The 22,872-nt window shown below is 36.6% G+C and overlaps 1 protein-coding gene across 1 annotated transcript; it reads right to left on the bottom strand.

Annotated features, from left to right (window-relative positions):
• Positions 1–9,956: 9,956 nt before the first annotated feature.
• Positions 9,957–20,338, bottom strand: LOC140060734 (enhancer of rudimentary homolog). Its single transcript, XM_072107069.1, has 4 exons — positions 20,163–20,338; positions 12,898–12,985; positions 12,033–12,153; positions 9,957–10,558 (listed from the first exon to the last, which is right to left on the bottom strand). Exons 1-4 carry the CDS (start codon positions 20,163–20,165, stop codon positions 10,462–10,464), a joined length of 309 nt encoding a protein of 102 aa, XP_071963170.1. The 5' UTR covers positions 20,166–20,338; the 3' UTR covers positions 9,957–10,461.
• Between the last annotated feature and the right edge of the window lie 2,534 nt (positions 20,339–22,872).

Below are 22,872 nucleotides of genomic sequence, written 5' to 3'. Positions count from 1 at the left end.
AGAAACGGGTACAAAAAATACGGTATAAATTTGTAAATACCGTATTTTATCCACAAATTTATCGAGCTGCACAATCTGCTCGACTTCAACAGCGCAGCGGAAGCTTTGACGCTAACGTTCACTGGTACCTTTGAACTTGTGTCTAAGGCCCTGTTTCTGCTGCCAACTAAATACCGTATATTATACGGTATTTTTTGAATACCGTATATATACGGTATATTTTTGGCAGCAGAAACTGCGCTCATAAAAAATATACCGTATTTTGTATACCGTATTTTCCCCACAAAATTTGTGGATAAAATACGGTATTTACAAATTTATACCGTATTTTTTGTACCCGTTTCTGCTGCCAATAAAAAATACCGTATTTTTTTGTTACATGACAAAAGGTCAACATTCGTATTTTTATTTTCTGTCGCTGTCAGCTGTTTTACACACGTGTATATATATATTCGGCGAAAATGTGGAGCGAAGACGTCACAGTTTTACTAAATAAATTGTGTGGGGAAGCTAAAATGTCTGGCCAACTAAAAGGTAATAAAAGGGACAACCACATTTATAAAGACATTTCTAAAAAAATAAAGCAGGAGTATGGAATAGACTTGTCTCCAAAGCAAGTAAACTCAAAGCTGAAGAGCCTGCGAAAGCAGTACAACATTGCAAAATACAATAACTCGGGGAGGGAACGAATTAATTGTCCCCATTACGATGTTTTCTGTGCTCTCACAACATCTCTATCACTAGGGCTAGGCTGTTGAAAGTGAGACGTAAAACTTCCTTTATTGCGACTTTTAATTATCGATCAAATAAATGAATGGCAATTTGGGTAAAAAAGATGAAATTTAACACGACCACCCAAGAAGTATTGTTAGCAGAAACGGGGTACTAAAAAATACGGTATAAAAAATACCGTATTTTATACCGTATTTTTATACCGTATTTTGAGCAGTTGCAGCAGAAACAGGCCCTAAGCCCAAATGCCGCATCTTAAACGAACACAACTGGCACACAACTGGCACACGGCCTTTCACGACTTTGCCACAATTTTATTTAAGTAAATACACACAGGACATCTTAAATTATTTTAAGTATATTAAATACCTCATGCGCAGTCATCCAAATTAATGGTACTTTTACGACTGATAATTTCGAATGGCTAGGGAGTAGGCCTACACACTTTGCTCTTGGTCATCGGTTCGAACCGACCTCCTCCATAAAATAGACGCAACAAGCTAACCATAAACCTCGAACCCATCCAACCGTGGAGCGTCCACTCGGCTTCTGTATCTCCTACCATAAGAGATTCAATAGATGTGTCCAGACAAACTGTCAGTATCGCCACTCGTTTTTCAGTGCTCGAGATCCCATAATTCCCACTAGAATAAGCGCACTTCTATCTGGTTACAAACACCACGCTTACGCTTACCCAATGTTTCGCTCATGGCTTCTACCTTACATGGGGCTGCTTTTACAGCAAATAACTCCCAAGCTATCATCAACAACCTTCCGGAAATTCCGTACCTGAAAAATTTCGTATCCTCCACAACCTCTCCTATCCCTACGACTCAAACGCTGTCAATCACAACATCCCTGGGTTTTGCATAACAGTTCATTACGAAACAATTGCCAACGCAATAGGCATAATTGACATACACAATCACCCGGCATTCGTGGCTAAGACGGACACCAGTGACGCATACAGACTAATACATTTACATCCCACTCAATATCACCTCACAGGTTTCACGTGGTTAGGCCAGTATTACTACGATAAAACGCTTCCCCAAGGCGGCGGATCTTCGTGTCAAATATTCAATAAGTTTTCTGACGGAGTGAAATATATCCTTACAAAAAAGTTACAACAGCCCAATAACGTGAAAATATTAGACGACATCCTCGTCATTGAAGACACACACCAACTGTGTGCAAACTTCTTGAAGATATCCAAGGCGCTTGCTGACCGCGTTGGCATACCTCTAGCACCGCACAAAACAATTTCACCCACCACCACCATTTCTTTCCTAGGTATTGAACTTGATTTACAGAAAATGTAAGACAGGCTTCCATCTGAGATAATAAAATTACGTTACTCCCTTTGAAGTTCAAAACTTCCTCACACACTTCACTCAACTACATTGAGAGCCCTCCAATCTCTTTGAAAAGCTACAATTTGCCACCTGCGTTATACCCTCTGGACTAGCGTTTCTAAGAAGGCTTTATGCCCTAACGGCCGGTCTAACTAACCCCTTTTCAACTATTCACCTTTCTGACTCAGCAAAGGAGGATCTCTAAATTTGGGCCGACTTTCTTAGCAAACACAATGGCGTTACCATTTTTCACCCCCATAACAATTTGACTCGCAGCGTTTACATTTCTCCTCTGATGCCTCAAAAACCGCACTTGGTGCGACCTTCCAAAAGTTCTGGATTCAAGGCCGCTGGCCGGAATCTTGGAAAATGTTCGACATCATGGTTCTCGAAATTTAGCCCATCTATGTCATGTATTCGATTTTTGCAAAACAGCTAGCCAACACCCATGTAGTTTTCCACTGTGATAACCTAGCTGATGTATATGTGCTTAACAAAAAATCGTCATCAAACGAAAAGGTCATGAGAGTGGTTCGCGCTATCGTTCTTTTGTTACTACTAAACAACATTCAGTTTACAGCCAGGCACATCCCTGGTAAGCAAAACAGGATATGTGACGCTCTTTCTCATTTTCAGGAAACGGAGGCCATGCTAGAGGAGCACAGTAGGAACCGCACACCGCTAAAGATACCAAAGCACTTACAACCAATCTACTTCGAACCACTAAACAACTCAAGATCCTCACACGAGAGCTAATGTGGAACTCATTAAGCAAAGGAACCGCTAGTAACTATAAAAGCAAATGGCACCATTTTAACCAATTCAGGAAATCACTAACCCTTCCGCTACCAGCGACTCCACAGACAATTGTTCTCTATGTAAGTAAGCTGACTAAAAATGCACTGGCGATTTCCACGATTCGAAACTACCTTAGCGCAGTGTCATTCGTGCACAGGGTATCATTTATGGAAGACCCTACCGCAAATCCAGCAGTCAGCATTTTATGCAGAGGAGTAGCGAAACAAAAAACGAACTCTCCATCCAAACCGATCAGACCGCCGGTCACCTCCGACATTCTTGTAACGCTAATTGGACATATGCGAGGTAGCATGAAATCCAAATACGAATTCATCCTCTACAGAGCCTTGTTCATAATATGTTACTTCGCATGCCTCAGAGCCAGTGAAGCAGTAGTCTACAAGGCCGCAGAACACACACTAATGCTAACTGATATCACAGTACATGCCACTAAAGTGCAAATAAACTTCAAATCTTTCAAACACTCTAAGCGTTCCTCACCTCCTTTCGTCTTGCACCAAAAAATCCGGAAGCCCAATATATGCCCAGTGAGAGCATTGCAACGCTACGTCAAGATGCGACCACTGAAGGCAGGCCCGTTCTTCCTGCTTGAAAATGGAACACCAGTAAATAGGAAAATGTTTTCCTTGTCGCTTAAACAATTAGCTCGCCATGCTAGTCTGGAACATACACAGTTAACACCTTCATAAAATCACTTGGACACTCTCACCAAGACATTATGACTTTTGGACGATGGTCGAACTACATAACTTTGTCAAATACAGCGTTGTAAACATGGGTGCTGGCTGGTTGGCATATTTCCTAAGCATGACTGGGTATTAAGCGTCAAGCTTAAACAAAGTTTGATAATTATTTTTTCTGTATATCGTTTTTACTTATTTCATTTTTGTTTTCTTTCGGTGACAGCATAGGTTGCACCGCCAATTATAATCATATGTTCAATCGGAGTCAACACGTTGCTCCAGGTAGACTAATAAGTTATTTATATGTTTTCGGTGCCAACATGGTTGCACCGTTTATTAAACTCAATTCTCAAACGCGTACTGGAGTCAACACATGTTGCCCCAGGCAGACTAATGGAGATTGTTTCTATACGTTTTTCGGTGTCAACATTTGGTTACACTGCCTACCTAATTAAAATGTTTAAATATGTACTGGAGTCAACACATGTTGCTCCAGGTAGACTAATGTAGGTGTTTCTATACGTTTTTCGATGTCAATATTTGGTTGTTCCACCTATCAGACGCTAATGGTCAACCGGGTACTGGAGTCAACACATGTTGCTCCAGGTAGACTATGTAGATAATTTCTATACGTTCTGGGTGTCAACATATGTTGCACCATCATCTGAATGGCTTGTCATCGGTTCTACCTGCACTTAATTTGGGCTGCTTCGTTGGCCCTTCGTTGCCAACTGTGTTGGCCCTTTCAGAGCATCCCAATGTTCCTTTTTTATGTTTTCCTTTTATGTGCATGCTGCAACGATGACTTGCCATTCATATTAAATAACTTTACAACCAATACTTGTTTCCTTGTATTTGTTTATCGGGCTCACATGTGTCAAAATCACGTGATTGCGGGGCGCCCTCGCAATCATCTTTTGACAGCGTGAGCATCTCATCCTCCTCACCTCACGCTGTCAACAGATTAACACGCCAGTTTTTGGCTAAGTAAAATAATTTTCACTTCCCTCCCTCCACTCCCTCTCTATTTTGTTTTCAATTACGATTTTAAGACATGTAATTTGGCCTTTTCAGAGCATCCCAATGTCCCTTTTTTATGTTTTCCTTTTATGTGCATGCTGCAACGATGACTTTAAATTATTTAATAACCAATACTTGTTTTCTTGTATTTGTTTATCGGGCTCACATGTGTCAAAAAATAAAGTAGACCACCTTGTTTACCACATAATTTGTATTTTATCCAAATAAATGTATACAATTTCGTTACTGATTTTTTGATTGAATTGATTGAAATATATATTTATACTGGGTAACCTCTTCAGTCAAAGACTGGTCTCCCAGAGGGCCCAGTTGGTGATCAGTGGCTGGGATGTACTAATACACCGGGGTAACCCCTACTCGTCTCGAAAGATGTACTAGGTTCTTTAAAGTGCACACGAGCTAGATGTGTACACTGGACCTACGGTTTATAGTCCTTATCCGAGAAGACTCGTTCTACCACCAGAACCATGGAGTGAGTGAGCCTCGAACCCCTGCCGATGTTATGGCTACGGAATTACGGTTCCACTGTCTTAACCGCTCGGCCACTCACTCATGAGGACAAAAGCCTATGATATACAGAATCTTCAATTGACTGTCACAAAACAATTCGTAAAAACAACTGTTTAATTAACATTGATCAGTAGCATATCCACTGCATGAGAATATAGGGCCTAATTATCTCTATATCGTGATATTAGATTTTATTTAAATCCCACGATCTTGTATACCATCATTGGTCATGTCACAGATGGATCTCAGATGGTTTAATGAATTGGCTCCCCCAGTCATAAATAATTGTACTGAGAGCGGGGAAAAGTATAAACCTATTATATATTCGCCCAGACGCTACGCGCCTTTGTAGCAAGCACACCAGTTTGGAGCAGGCCGGGTGGCAACAGGCCAGTTGGAAACTAAGCGATGGCCACAGACTGGGTGGAAAATGGCCGAGTGGCAACAGGCCTGGTGTCAAATGGCCGGTAGTGACAATTGGCCGGATGGCAGGGCCCATGTGTCAAAAGGCCTAAGGTGGCAATATGCCACATGCGGCCGGGTAGCAAAGGACTGGGTGGCTAAAGGCCAAGTAAATGCTGGGCGGCAAAGGGCCTGGTGGCAATTTGCCGGGTGGCAAAATGGCTAGACCGTGAGAACACAATGTGAAACCAATTCTAAAATGTTTATATTTAGAGACAACTGAAGATCCATCCATCAAAAATAAATGGGAGTAATGCGACAGTGGATGGGCGCCAGATATATAATAGGGCATTTTTGCAGAATATGAAATTACGGATGTTTGTTGGGTTGGCCAAGACAATATTACGATAGCTCAAATAAGGAAGGATGAGTTAAGGATAATAGGTTTTTAGAATACTAGAGTGGAGGAAGGAAGATAACTTTGATGGGATTCCAAGACACACTTTTTTCTTATTTTCTTAGAAAATTTCTATGATGAGAGGCTGTTATTAATGATAACCCAATGAAATTAAATAGATTTAACTGATGGGATTTCATGGTTTTCAATAAAGTTTTAAGTATAGACACATCATTATTATAACTCCAAATAAGATGTTATGATTGGGTTGAGGGAGAGTTTATTAGGAGCAAAGTAGTGGGACAAGGAGATAACATTATTACAGTATAATTAGTGTTAAAGGTGTCAAAAGAGTTTTCATACAGTGGTAGGCCTATATCATCCGCGTAACGAAAAATTAATTTTGAGGAGCGCGGTCCGGTGAACATCTCAGCGATGTAAAGAGTGAAACGAGGCATCAGGTACTGATATTGCAGTCATCCTGATGTATCAGCGTGGTTAGATGTTGGAAAAAACCGTAGATACATCAGCAACACCAATGTACGAGTTACTTTGACATCAGATGTGTGTGTCGCGCTACCATGATTCCATGCCTTTTACGGGTGTGACTATCCCAGTTCATGTCTTCGTAAAGCGTGGTTCCCACTAGCGAGGCAACACAAGGACGTAACGCAACGCAAGTGAATTGACCAATCATAAGCGATGGCTTATTCGCTTGTAATTGCTAACTGTCTATAACTTTGCTTGTCATTGGTTAAAACGCTTGCGTTGCGTTTACGTCCTTGCGTTACGTTCTAGTGGGAACCAAGCTTAAAGGAAAGGCCAGACCCAACAAGTTTTTGAAGAGCTAACTAAAAATATGTACAAAGTTAAAATAATCACAAGATCCATAAAATATCGCTATCATTATAAAGATCCAAGAAGTAAAACACCAAGTTGACACTAAACAAACATAGATAGAAGATCTTTAAAAAATCTTACAGACCAAAATCATCATCAAACAATCCATTGGAAAAGCTGAAAACAGTAAATAGCAGTTCCATTCCACTGTGTGAAGCAGAATCGAGCTATTTTTGTTACACAAATGTGTGAAAATGCTGATGTTTGTGAACACCCATATATCAAACGGCTGGGATCTGGAAAGTGGATATGACATGAAGGAACCCAGATGCCAGACCAGAAGAAAATGTGATGAATGATAACGACGTTGACAATGCAGTCTCTTCTGATTAGTTTGCATGTGATTTGTAGTATTAAACTTTTACTACAATCCATAATTTGAAACTATTTGGACATAATTATCATATTGTCATTTCTTTTGCCAGAATTGATACGTACCGGAATTTAATATTTTTTATTTATTTTATGTTTACTTAAATCTTAACAGAATACTACTAATTTTAATAAACGTTTTCAAAAGGCAAAGGTCTCTATCTACGTCTTTTAAAAGCATAACTTAGAATCTTTATCGTTAATGCTAAATAAGTCTATAAGTATATATAAGTTTATAGCATATATAGTCATGCTAATTAATATGCTAATTACCAGCTTTCTGAAATTAGTTGACAGAAGTTGCCATTTAAGGAAGATACTAAAAATAAATATTTTATAATTTTCTTCAGTATGCATAATCAAGTTTTTTTTTAAACAGAAAACAAACTTTTTGACCCTTTCTTAAGGGGTCATGGTACAGGATTTGGCACTTAAGAATTACGTTTTCTTGGTTGGGCAAACGTACTTATTGTATTGCCGAAGGTTCTATTGATGTACTCGATTGTGCTAATTAAAATGTTAATTAGCGCTAATTAATGGCTTTCTTAAGTGGACTAGGTACAGGAGTTGACACTTAAGAATGACGGATCTTCAATTAGACTCTAAAAATAAACATTTTTGCATTGGTTTTACAGGTGTACTCATTATGTTAATTAAGTCTAGGTGAGACATATATTGACCTTTGACCCTTCCTTAAGGGGTCATGGTACAGGATTTGGCACTTAAGAATTACGTTTTCTCAGTTGGGTAAATGTACTTATTGTATTGCCCAAGGTTTCATCGATGTACTCGACCATGCTAATTAGCGCTAATTAGTGGCTTTTTTAAGTGGACTAGGTACAGGAGCTCCCACTTAAGAATGACGGATCTTCAATTAGACCCTAAAAATAAACATTTTAACATTGGTTTCATTTATGTACTTGATTATGCTAATTAAATCAAATGTTGGGGTATTTTGAGCGCCCCTCCCTAGAGTTGGTACAGGGGCGGGAACTTAAGAACGGCCGTTTGATGGTCCCTGGACCCTACTTGACATATTCTATGCCTCAGACCTTTTGTACTCGCAATGCTAAACAAATCTTCATGGGCTCCCGGACTATATGGTTTAGTTGATTAATTTCTTCAAGCAAGTTACGTGGCGCAACGGATGAAACGTTGTCTTCTTGTGATGGTGTGGCAAATCATCGTGAGTTCAAGTCAAGTCATCGCCAAACGCCACACGAAAATTACACACAAATTATATGTTTAATGACAGGGACACGAAAATGACTCGGGTCAATATCATCGTACTCGAGCATATATACGATTTACGATCCTCGAAGCGGTAGTCATGTGATGCAGTTTCAACCAATCACGTTTACGTATTTACATAGGCTATGTAATAAAATGAAATGGGATCTAAATATTAATTTAGTGGCAGAAAAAAAACCATTTTTAAGGCCCTCACTGGGGTAACACCCTGCGTCCGCACCTGGACAGGGGCTACTGAACTATATTAAGTAGTACTATGCCTTTCCTTTCAAAAGAAAATTACGATTCAGCTGAATAAATTTGGCGTAAGGATTTAAAAACAACTGCCGGATAATTTTTTGACTTTAAAATGTTGATGTCTCAGTAAAATTGGTGGCCTTGAAACAAATCCTATGAATGGGAATATGTCTTATTTGCTAATTGTGATTATAATTTACAATTACATAGTGCATTTATTTTTCTTTATCAGCAAACTGGGAGTCAGGAAACTGGGTTGAAAACTGGTTAGATACCATTGAAATCTAGGACTTAACAGGCGCACACAAACAAATTGTTGATAGATGACGTCCCAATAATCAGGTTGATTGGCCAGAATAAACAAGAAATATTTCTTACAAAAAACGCTGCTCGCTTATTGAAAAATATTTTTTATTTCAACTGGTTTTGAATGTGTCATTTTATTGTCACATAATAGTTATTTTACCTGAAAAAAATGTAATTTAAAGCAACAAATACTGAAATTGTCTGTCAGACAATGGTTTTTGGGTTTCTTTTCTTTTTTTATATGTGAATAAATATTATTTTTTTGTTACAGAAGTGAATACTCAATTTCTGTCACTTTAGTTAATTTTATTGCTAAGGTCAAATCTGGGGGTCACTTCATCACCCTAGATATTTCAATTGTGAAGTATCCTATTACAAACACAAACTTTAATGGCCTGTTTCGATAATAATTCAATGAATATCTGACAGTGAATATACCAGAAATGCTTAGGGATTTGTAATTTTAGCATGACATGTCCTAATAGACTCTTTCCCAGACGTTTTTTGGGTCTACTGTAGCAGCTGGAATCAATAAATCATAGTGGAGTTTCCATTTTCACAAAACTGTCTGTCCTTAGAACTATAACTGCTGCTTGCTTTAGCTTCTGATTGAGTAGTCCTAATGGGACGTAGCGGGCTAGAGCAGCAGCGTGAAAATGACTGTGCAATATTTTGACAAAATATAATCCGTTTCTATTGAGTGGATTTCTGCTCAACTGCACATCCGCTCCACATTCAGTGTAAATGGTCATAAGAAATAACATTTAACAAAGATTCTATATTTTTGTTTTCCACTTACTGTTACCACTCGTCTGTGTAAATTGGCCTTAAAACGGCTAGGAACACGAGTACAGATACTAGACAGAAAGCTCAACGTTTTCTGCTTACCACAGCACAAATATTAAAGCAGTATATTGAAACACTTATACAAACTTAAAAATGGAGCCATGATACAAAATACTAGTTTGTTTAATATTAAACTCTTGGACATGAAGGCGAAAAACATTTACAAAAACAATATTTAAAACTAAAAATAAATCCATACAGTGTCTTTACTGTGTGTAATAAAAGTAGAAAACATCAATCCATTGAATTAATTAACACCACTATTTATTTAAGGTTTATTAATGTTGCAGATTTTCACAGATGTGTGACCAGATTCACAATAAATAAAGTCAGAATCATGTCCAAAACCTATCTAAAAATTATGTTAAAGATTGATCAGAAATAAATATTATTACATTACTGTATGTATTAAACCTACAGTATGTAGAACAGACATAGTTGTAAAAATAATTTGCTGATCTAACAAAAAGACTTTACTCTTCTTAACATCAAACTGTAATTTTACAATTAACTCTAACTAAAAAATGACTATGCTTTGCTATAATTTGCTGTAAATTTTGATGAGCAAATCCAGCAAAATAAACATAATTTTAAGTTCTACAGTACTTCATTATTGCTTTCCAGCTTGTTTTCGAAGCATAACATATATAGCTTCTTTGATCCAGTCTTTATTATATGGTGCATAAGTATTCATATTTGGTTGAAACCTATGAGGAAAAAAAAAAGAGAAATGGATAATACATTTTGCTATTTAGATTGGATGATTTCAGGTCATATTATTTAATACCGTAGTTCCTCGGGTATAATCCCACCCCGACTTTACGATTACCTTCGCACGCAAGCATATCCCCGGGCAAAGTCCCAGTGTATAATTTAATATTAGGCCAGAGGTGGGCCTAGGCCTCCTGTAGCTAGCTAGGCCGACGTCAAAATTCTCACCAAAAAATAGAGTAATTTCTCTGAATTTGGCTGACTTAAAACTCATCAAACATTAAGTTGAATACAACCTTAAGGCTAGCATGCCCCGATCGTCACGTTCTGTACATCCTTTCGCCGTGTACATTATTTCTTGTTGTTTATACTAGCCTACTGCATGCTTGATTACCGTAAAAAAAACACCGCCCTCTATACCGACCGGCTTGTGCAGTAGTTTGTGTCACATGCAACAACATGCGATTTACACAGAGAGCTCGAGCGTGGGTGAACCGAACTCGTATGATCGAGTTCATGTAGATTTAGGAAGCTAGGCCTAGATCACATTTTAGGTTATTTTTTAAGTAGAAATCTGGGGGAAATCTATACGGTAAGCACAGGTAAGACCAATTAGACCGCCTAGGTCTAGATGGCCTGGCCGTCTAATTGTTAGGCCTAGCCTACATCGGAATATAGCTTTAGATCGTAGGTAGAAGAAATATCGTCATTTTCAATTCATGTAGTGGGAAATCCCCGGGTATAGTCCCACCTCCCAAATTCGGGCAAATTTCACGTACAAAGGGGGGGTGGGATTATACCCGGGGAACTACGGTAATTCTTTTAAAAAAGCTCTGATTAGAATTCCCGACCGCCACAAACAGGCTCCCAACCGGCATAACTTTTATTTTTATGTGTAAATTAAAGAATATGTAGCGATGAATACCAATTGCACATTTCCTAGACAACAAGCATGTTAGTGGCAATAGATTTAAGAAAAACAATTTAATTTGCATCGCTATCGTTGCGTCTAGGTACTGTATTGTGTAATACCAGGGAAGAGTGAAATAAATTTTAAGGATTGGTTGAGTTATATTATTTTGTTAAAATTAGGCACACCCATACAGTGGCGTATTTTAGACTACAACGACAGCTATATTATAATATCACTAAACCGCAAGTCCGATACTAGCACCATTTAATTCCCCTTCTCTATTATATATCTTGTAGTTTAGTCGCGTAATTTTGTCTATATATTTTTGCAGATAGTACCATTCATAGTCTGGTACAAGCAACAACTTTATTAAATCTAACATCCGTAATGTTTAATGTGGTTCCTAAACACTTCCTCATAGAGAAACACGAGTTCCGTAATTGATGCCATGTTTTTATTGTGTATAGGCTTTACAAAAAATTGTAAATAAAAACATGTGCAGATAGCATCTTTGAAAATCATAATGCATATTCAGGACAACAGGAAACAATACTTACACTAAACAGCACAGGTCTGAAAGTTTATCAATAAAGTCAAACAGCTGGCTAATATCATAGGTTATAGAAGGACTAGTTGGATTCATTTTTTTCAAATGTTCTTCAAATATTTTACACACACCTAAAAGTAAAAGATGAAAGATAGAAACAAAATTTTCATAAATGAAAAATTGTTACAGTAGCCTAGAATGGGCATTTTAAATACCGCATTTATTTAAATAAACGCACCACTTTAAATAAATGCACCTCTTTTAAATAAACTTTTCCTATACAACATCATTTGGAATAAACAAAGGGAGTACACCGTATATTGTCAACCACGATTATCGCATTAGATTTGTTTAGTTTCAATTAATCTAAGGCGACTGTCAAAGTGTTATTCAGGCCATGTATAGAAGGATTAAGTAGATAATAGTCCATTTATCGCTAGGGCTTCAAAATGGCATCCATTTTGAATTTATGCTTTACTGGACAGGACTATAATATAAAGATCGGATTGTTAATAAAATACCATTGAAATCAATTCTCTGATATTATCGCACATGTTTATTGCTGATATTAATGAACCATTACCACCATAATACATACACAAGGTAAATTTAATTTGTTTTTGGTGTAATTTGTGGTAGAATATCAGATTTTAAAGTATACAATAATAAAAGGTAGAATATTAATTGTAAGGCGCTTCAACCCATTGACTCCTAAGTTTAATTTACTTTTCGGGACCTAAAAAGCATAATCATATGTCACATAATTAGGGGCAGAGCGTTATTTAGAAACAATACGATCTAGTATACCGTAATCAAATATCAACCACAAAAAATTCCAGCTGATAATATTTTGTAATAATAAAATAATAACTTACCCTCCATACATTCGTCAAGTGTTTCATAATCTGAATATGTCCTTGTTTCTGCTCTCTTTCCTGGCTGGATCAACAATATTGTATGTGACTGAAAACAAATACACCTTGGTTATGGATAAATGTGTTTATTAAAAAGCTTTAAACTAGAAACTGAGGAAATTCATTAGCCCAGACACTTTACGGACCCTAAGCAGTCAATAGTTCAACACCTACACAGATTGAATATTCATCGCTATCTTACAGTTGATGCCACTAAGTCATTAATACTGTCATTAGTGTTATTGTGCATTGACTATTGTAATTCTTTAATATATGGACTTCCTAATTCAACAATCAAGACATTAAAGAAGGTTCAGGTTCACATTTTTTGATGTTGTATTTATTTTTATAATGTTTTTTGATTTTCAAACAGTATAAATATAGTATTTTTAATGATTTACAGTATATAAGAATGGTATTTTTAAGAAATCTAATTTTCATACTTTGAAATGTTTATATAAATATACAGTATTTTATTTTTAATGATTTATATAATAATTGTATTTTTAAAAGGTTTTGGTAAAATGTTTATTATTAATAATAAATACAAGCAGTGTGATTCAAAACATACAATTCATACAAACTCAAAAAAACTTAATTAGGTCGAGGCAATCAGTAGTGAATCAACTCGGACTGTTCTATCGGTGACACATAGGGGTAATAACAAAGTGCAAGTCAATGAGGAAAGTCAAAGCTAGAGTCATTTTGTCAGTTATCTGATTAGATTAATTATATTAACAAGAAAGCCACTCCGAGAGTGCATACCTCCACATACTGTAAAATTCTCCTACAAAAGATTTCTCGAAAATATATATATTTGTGTGTGTCTTAATGCTGTGTGTGATTTAGGCTAATTTCACTATAAGCATGTGTATGTGAATTTTGTGTTTAATGGTTATGTAACCAGCCTTTCAACTAACAATAGATTCTGTTGACTAACAATAGAACAGCAACGCCAAAAACAAATGGGTGAATTTGAAAAAGAATAGGGCATGTAAGGGGGATAAAGACCGAATTGAGAAGGTGCTAGGTAGAGTGGGGAAAGAAATTGGTTTGTCCATGCAAATGCTTGACTCGTTCTACAGCGAACTGCTTGCCGATATATTCCATGCTATATTGGAAGACACCAATCATCCTCGTCACGGTGACATTATCACAGAAACATTTAAAACGTTTTAGAAAAAATAAACCTAAAAACATGCATTTTCAAACATTTAACAAACGTTCTGTGTTTGCTGGTAACAAAATGGTACAGATTCATTGACATAATTATAATGTTTATTTGAATTAACTGATTACCTAACAATCAGTATGTGATAGATCTTATTAAATGTGCTACTGTTATCGTTAGATACAGGTATATTATATTTTTTATTTGTAACTGGAATAAAAACTAATTTCTTTATAATACTTTCTTTATAAATCTGTTAAAAATTATTCAATATCCACCTTAGGGAATCCACCTAATATCCATATTAGTGAAGGATACCGAAGAGAGTATATAGAAATAAAGAGCCATAATATACTGTATTAACTTGAATACTGCAATTATTTCTGCAGCGTGTAGGGCGCTAGTTGTTTTCCCCTTTTTTCTGAAACATAATGCACTAAACAAAAGCAGCTGTATTTTAACACATTAGCACACTAAATTAATAAATGAGACACCCCTATTTTCCCGGTTCTAGGACACCTACCCCCTAGACAGTTACCCCCGGATGTTTACCACCCGGACAACTACCCCCTTAGGACAACTACCCTCCGGACAACTACCCTCCGGACAACTACCCTCCGGACAACTATCCCCTTAGGACAACTATCCCCTTAGGACAACTATCCCCTTAGGACAACTATCCCCCGGACAACTATCCCCCGGACAACTACCCCCGGACAACTACCCCCTTAGGACAACTACCCCCTTAGGACAACTACCCCCTTAGGACAACAACCCCCTTAGGACAACAACCCCCTTAGGACAACAACCCCCTTAGGATAACAACCCCCCGGACAACCACCCCCTTAGGACAACCACCCCCTTAGGACAACCACCCCCCGGTCAACCACCCCCCGGTCAACTACCCCCCGGTCAACTACCCCCCGGTCAACTACCCCCCGGTCAACTACCCCCCGGTCAACTACCCCCCGGTCAACTACCCCCCGGTCAACTACCCCCCGGTCAACTACCCCCCGGTCAACTACCCCCCGGTCAACTACCCCCCGGTCAACTACCCCCGGTCAACTACCCCCGGTCAACTACCCCCCGGTCAACTACCCCCGGTCAACTACCCCCTGGTCAACTACCCCCTGGTCAACTACCCCCACCCCCAATCCAAAAGTAGACAAATATATAGGACCGGTTTCTGTAAAAATGAAATCATCTGTTTTTAACGGGTGTTTCGAAACTAGAGACCCGAGACCTGACACGAGACCCAATACGAAAAGGGAGATCTATATTAGGGTCTCCCTTTTCGTATAGTGTGGTCTCTCTTTTCGTATAGTGGGTCTCCCTTTTCGAAATATTTAGGTCTCCCATTTCGTATATTTGGGTCTCCCTTTTCGTATATTTGGTCTCCCTTTTCGTATATTTAGGTCTCCCTTTTCGTATATTAGGGTCTCCCTTTTCGTATATTGGGGTCTCCCTTTTCGTATAGTGGGGTCTCCCTTTTCGTATAGTGGGGTCTCCCTTTTCGTACGTGGGTCTCCCTTTTCGTATATTTAGGTCTCCCTTTTCGTATTGGGTCTCGGGTCTCTGGTCTCGGGTCTCTAGTTTCGAAACACCCGTTTTTAACCGATTATTCTGTTTAACAGCACGCTAGACCCTAGATGTGCTAGATTTAAAGTACCGTATTTATTGAAAAAACGGCCTGGGCTGTTTATTGTTTAGGTGGTTTTTAGGTGGACATTTATTGGAAGAAAGTTGTTTATTCAATGGGAGGGGGTATAATCTAATGGAAATAGACGCCGATTATTCCATATGATGTTTCATGGGAGTGACATGGTCACCGTTTATTTGAGGGGAATTTATTTAAAGATCGACGTTTATTCGGTGAGTGAACATTGAGGTCAAATATCAAAAGTGATATTATTCTTCAAGTGTACAAAAATAAATATATGACAAATTTGAGACAAAAATTAATTCTTTTAAGACCAGTGGTTATCGAAGCATTGTCCTGACGCAAAAATTATTATTATTATTAGCGAACCCAGTCTTTACAGTAAATACATGGAGTACTATATAATACGTTCGACTATCCTATGATCATGTGTGACAATCTTCAGTTTATACCACCAGGCTATATTTATGTTCAATATTTTACTTTTGTTTACAATAATGAATAGTAATTCGTCAAAGTAACGAATTAAAATATACAGAGCCATATATATAAAGAGTTACGACATTGTATTATAGTCACGTGATATGCAGATCAAAATGTGTCAAACTTGTCTGCATTAATGCATGTAAAGTATAGGAGCAACAAAATACTTTCAACTTTTTCTTATATTTAAAAAAATGTAATTGCACATTTTACGATGAAATATCGATGTGCACAGCGTACAGAAGTACTTGCGGCAAAGAATATTTTATATTTTATAGTTTAGTTTTTATTTTCAACCTGTTATTGGTGTTTTACACTGTTGGTTTGATATAAAGAATAAATAATAGTACATTATAAAGTTCGATTGATTGATTTTGGAACGAAACATCCTATAACTACGTCATATTAATAACAATTATGTAATATTTTCAATTTTTTATGCATACTTTGATGACTAAATAAAATAATAAAGTTTCGTGGATATATTTGTTAATATACTGAAAGGGGTATGAACAATATTAAAATAATAATGGCAAATTATTACAAATGAAATGATGAACGAGTCTCTGAATTTTAATAACGTTGGCGGCGCAATTTGTTCAAAAACACACAGAGAGCCATATACTGTATAAAAAGAGGGGTGAATTTGTGTGTTTTTTGTATTGGTTCATGCTTTGATGTATCCTGACTTGCATGTAGGCCCTAACATTTATTCTTTTGTTATTATAGACACAATATATATATGTTACCAAATTAATACCATTAATAAAATTAATTACTAATATAAAAACGGAATATAAGCGTTATTTCATAGACAAAAAAATCTAAAAATAATGCATGAACTGCAGGAAAACGCTATACAAAAGAGACGCGTGTGTCCTCAGCGTGCGAATTCTTTGACACAAAAATGGCCGGGCCCCCCTAATTTCGTTTTCGTCGGCACATCATCGCGGCCGTCGGCAAACAAAGGTGCCGGGGAAAAAAATAAACTATTTATTCTGACAATAATTGAACTGTAAACATAATTCTTTTGAGTGTTTGTTTATTTACATATCATATCATCATTGATCCCTTCAGATCCAACTATTTTTTATTTTCATTACATCTAACGAAACACGTTAAAAATGTGTAGCACGTACGTACGGCCGTACGCGGTAGATTGTTTACTCAAAAGTCTTTGACCTTACCCTAAAACCTTGTTTTTGCATGCAGTTGAGCCTCTCATGACCTGAGATTTGTATGTCTTCCTACGCTAAGAGATTATATATTTCCACATGCCATGTGCTTTTTTGTCTAAGATATATTTATTATAAGTGCCAAAAACCCGTTTTTTTTTCTCGATATGAGGCCTTTATTATTCAAATTTTTTAAAGAAAAAGCACATATACCATAAAAAATATCCATGTACCGGTATTTCATTTTTGGAACAGAATATTCCGTGAGGCTCAACTACAAAACCACCATTTTGTGATATGATGTCATCGTAAGCCAATCAAAGCTGAGCTTTCTCGCGATTGGCATTGCTCACGGTTGAATGATTAGGATTCTAGCTGATTTGATTGGTGGATGCGAATCACCCGCAGCGGAATGTTTTCTCTCGCGCGTGTACCATGAATCTCTTTGATCGTTACTACACAAAGTTAGAGCAATGAATTTGTCCGAATTCCGTTAAGTAAACAACTTTATATATTTTAAAAGCATTTAATAACATGTTTTATTGATATTTCCAATGGTGATATATAAAATAAATTACTAAAAAACGTAATTATATGTAATTATTTTAACCAAAAATGGCGTAGTTAATAGAATTGTCGACTGAGGCCGCAAATTGTTTTACTTCTTTCGTGGCTAAAAACGATCATTTTCGGCGATGTTTTAGACCCTATATTTCGAAAACTACAAGTCAGATTTTCCTAATTCTTTCTTTATTGTAATATGAATACAACATACTAATAGATAATGTTGGTTTGGTTTTAATTTTGCATCGTTATCCCATATAAGACAATATGACTATGTAATCCTAGAACATATATTGATCAGAGACGTCGTGTATGTACAGATAATGACACCAATTTTGTCGGCAAATTGGCAATTCCCGGCCCCGCCAACTTCAAAATCCTGGATACGCCACTGGTTTTGAGAGGCAAGAAATGTTTTCACCTGGCGTATAGAGGATAAATTAATATTTCATTATTATTATTAGGGTTACCGAGAGTTGACTCCATTGTTATTGCCACGATTCAACTACGCGTACGTTACCATGCGCGCTATGTCATTGACGCGATTATCTGTCCATTGGTAAACACATTTTTATGTAATATTATTCTGAAAATAATTGAACTGTAAACATAATTCTTTTGAGTATTTATTTATTTACATATCATTCCATAAGATCAACTATTTTTTATCGTCATTACATTCAACCAAACATGTACAAAATGTGGTTAAAATATCGTACTGTCTAGCGCGTACGACCATACGCGGTAGATTGTTTACTCAAAAACCTTCGAACGGTCCAGTGACCTAACCCTATTCAACCTTGTTTTTGTAGTTGAGCCTCTCATGACCTGGGATTTGTTTGTCTTCCTACGCCAAGATAATATAGTTCTACATGCCATGTGCTTTTTTCTCTGAGAAATATTTATTATAAGTGCCAAAAAAACGGTTTTTTCTCTATATGAAGCCTTTATTATTTAAATCTTTTAGAGAAAAATCACACATACCATAAAGAAGGTCCATTTATTTCATTTTTAAAATAAAATTGTGAAAATTACGTGAGGCTCAACTACAAAACCACCATTTTGTGATATGATGTCATCGTAAGCCAATCAAAGCTGAGATTTCCCGCGATCGGCAGAGCTCACGGTTGAATGCTTTTGGATCCTGGCTATTTGATTGGTGGACGCGAATCACCCACAGCGGAATGTTTTCTCTCGCGTGTACCGCGAAGTCACATGGTCTGTCTGTACTGATGTTACTACACAAATTTAGAGCAATGAATTTGTACGAATTCCGTTAAATAAACAATTTTATATATTTTGTAAACATTTAATAACATATTTTATTGATATTTCCAATGTTGATATATAAAATAAATTACTATAAAACGTAATTATTTGTAATTATTTTAGCGAAAATTGGTGTGGTTCATACAATTGTCGACTGAGGGCGCAATTTGTTTACAACGTTCGTGGCCAAAAACGATCATTTTCGGAGATGTTTTAGACCTTATATTTCGAAAACTACAAGTCAGATTTTCGTAATTCTTTCTTTATTGGAATATTGAAACAAAATACTAACATATAGTGTTTAAATTGGTTGAAAAATAAGAACTTTTAATTTTGCATCGTTATCCCTATTATTATTCATTTTAATAGGGCCTATCAAAGAAAATTATCTTGGTCACTAATCAATACATTCAAGTCTAAAACAAAAACAAATCATTTTCTATTTTTTAATACAGTGAGATAGCAATATTTGCTCTTGATAGACAATTTTAGATATGTCTTACATAGTGAAATTGAAATATGGTTTAATTTTTATGATTTTTAAAACTGTAAATTGTTTAAAAAAAAATAAAATGTTATATGTACGAACTCAGTCATAATATATGTACAGCTGGTTCTTTATAAAACCATTCTCTGCAGGTATAAATAAAAATAAAACATAGGTAGGTAGCCTAGGCCTACATTGATTTCTGGCAATTTTCCTGATTCTAAAATGGCCACAGTTCAATCGAAGCCATTTTTCTCAGCGCCGAACCGTCCCGCTACCGTTCAACTTGGCCTAATATATCTATCCTAGTAGTAGCCAGTGTAGGCCGTAGGTCTAGGCTAGGCCTAGCTAGTAGTAGTAGTAAGCTAGCCTCCTACCTAAAAGCTAGCTAGGAGGCTAAGCCAATAAATTGCTTACCATTTTATTCTTTAATGATACTTAGTTTTAAATATTTATAGCTAAACGACTTTGTAGAATAACAGCGTAAGCTAGGAATACTGTTTCAGGCTTAAAACTGTAGTATATCTCGAGCTAGGCCCGATAGAACTTTTCATACACCAGTCTCGTCACACAAACAACAGCATGCAAGAGCAGCATCAGCCAACCAATAGACACGTTTCGCGCTCGCGAGGTCACCGTCAGTTTGACCTTTTAGTGGGTATACAATGGTAAACAAACACAGCGCGCGAGAGGTATGTTAAAGCATGGGAGAACTGAGAGATGATCATCTTAAAAAGCAATCGTCAAAACTAGCCTTTTGATGGAATGGCATGGTAAGGATGTTATTTATTTTCTAAACTTATGTTTTATATTCACTGTAGAATTATTTGGGCATTTGGTTCGGAATCATCGACTTATTTATGTATTGTCATTTTTGGTTTGACACATATATATTACAGTGAATTTAATACATAACTGTTGATTTTATTTACAAATGTTGCGTAAATATATTATTTTTTAATCAGGGTTCGTACACCTGTGAGCTAGTAAAATTCCAGGACATTTCAAGGACATTCAATGTCAATATTTTAAAATTTTAAGGACATATACTGTACCTAAATATTAAAGCCCCATTCCCTACGTTTTTTAGATCTATTTTAAGATCACAAACTATATTTAATGTAAAAATAATACTATATGGTCCTATTGCGATAACTTTTTTCGTCTTTAAACGGTTAAAAATGTGAAAAATAAATCGATTCTAATAATTATAGAGGCCCGCTATAAATCCCAAAATGCATTGCGCGCGGATTGATATTTTTGTTTTTCACCTGTAATTCGCCCACTTTTCGATCGATCGTGAAGCCAAAACAAATGGAAGACTCCTAACTTTTCAGCGAAAATACCGGGTTTTCCCCAATTTGTATCAACGGAGTCTGGCAAAAATAGAAAGACAATTAATGCAGCAACTATACAACGTCAGGCTAGGTATATAGCTAGCGTACGATGTTCGTACGTTATCGATGTTTACCAGCTAGGCCTACAAAACTAAGACCGTCCACGAGAGGTCGATCGCCGCGAGCTACTTATAGTCCAGTCAAAAATCACCCTCACCATGGTATAAGAACGTACCCTAATCAAATTTCATCCGTAGGTTCTATGTATATAGGTAATAACATTTCTTGATGTTGCGTCTTGCAAAACTTGGGATTTTACGAGAAAATTAGACTTTTATACCCAATTTATAACCGCCTCATGTCGTATTATTGTGTACAGCGAATTCGACGAAGCGTGACTAAAATTACGAGACGCCGTTAGCGCCCGTTGAAAAATGCATTAACAAAGCTAAAAACCTACAAAATTAATAGTTTATACAATAATTTAAATATCGTTTACAATAAATTGTATAATAAAATACATAACATATAAAGAAAACCCAAGTATAATCTCAAATATTTACAGATATGTGTTTAAAAATGTACAAATCAAAATGGCCTTCCATAAAATAAAGTGCGCCCTCACTCGTCATACTTTTATCGGACTTGTATGGATGGTTAAAAAAGGCATTAATTATGAAACACGATGCGGTTTGTTAGTTATTGCCTCTGCAAGAGGCAGAATATTATATTTTCACAAATATATTTCTAATTTTTATCATGGAAAAAAAGAATTGTATATATTTAAACACATTACAACCTCCAGTATACCATCATGATGGATTAAGTGTATATTTGTATATCTGCTGAAGCGTAATGATCTACTACTACTAGTTTTGCTGGTTTTATTTTTAGACATTCTTTTTTTTTCACAGCATTACTTGCGTGGATATCACAATGCATTGCATATTTTGAACTATCATTCGCGATTATGATCTTAATTAGAGTAAGAACCAATCATTTAAGGATAATCCATTTCGTGTAGGCCTATACGAAAGATACTAGGCCCCCTACCTCAAGTAGCCCTACTTTCACTTTCCAACAATTATTAAGAGCGTATCAAAGGGGCTGGTTGGCATTCGTCTGAATCAACATTTATCATTTTTCCTTTTCACCCGCCGATGCCCCCACTGCCAATGGGGAGGAGGAGCCGGTTTGATCCTCTCTGAATCCGTCTGGCCTTCACATCGTACCGATGTGTGAAGTTTGAGCCAATAAACGTCATTCATGACGATTCTTTAAGTTCGAAGTCGTCTTCCAGAATTCAAAGCATTCTAAATTTAAAGTATTTTCCCGTTTTTCCACCGTTCACATTTCACTAAATAAAAGAAAGTGAGAATGTTGGAGTGTGATGTAAGATTCGCGAAAAACGACATACTGTATTACCCAATTCTCCCAATTTTTTAAGACGTGACGTATATTAAATACATTCTAATATAAAGTGTTTTGGTTGAGAGTAGTCCTACAATTATTATTGGACATTTTATACACAAAAGTATGTCATAAACGATCGGTTCACCTCCACGGCCTGAAAGTTCTCACTTGGGACAAAAAAGTAAAGTCCAGAAAAAAAGTTTTATATGCATTTATTTCAAATATTGTTATCCGCCGAGTCCGACGCATTTTAATGCATTTAGAAAATTTAAAAAGCTTGGGAGAACACAGTAGTTTAATTTGTTGGCTTATTCAAATACTTATAAATGACGTTTTAAACCTAAAAGATGTAGGCTATTTTTCCCAAAAGTGAAGAT

This window comes from Antedon mediterranea, chromosome 10 (genome assembly GCF_964355755.1).
Source record: "Antedon mediterranea chromosome 10, ecAntMedi1.1, whole genome shotgun sequence".
In the NCBI taxonomy this organism is placed as follows: Eukaryota; Metazoa; Echinodermata; class Crinoidea; order Comatulida; family Antedonidae; genus Antedon; species Antedon mediterranea.
The sequence above is the reverse complement of the archived record's forward strand: the minus strand, read 5'-3'. Positions and strand labels throughout refer to the sequence as shown.

Excerpts from the sequence above, each read along its gene's own strand:
- LOC140060734 (XM_072107069.1), bottom strand. Across the intron at positions 12,154-12,897 it reads ACTTGACGAATGTATGGAGG|GTGTGTGTAAAATATTTGAA; the intron begins GTAAGTTATTAT and ends TTTTACTTTTAG. Across the intron at positions 10,559-12,032 it reads TCAGACCTGTGCTGTTTAGT|GTTTCAACCAAATATGAATA; the intron begins GTAAGTATTGTT and ends TTTTCCTCATAG.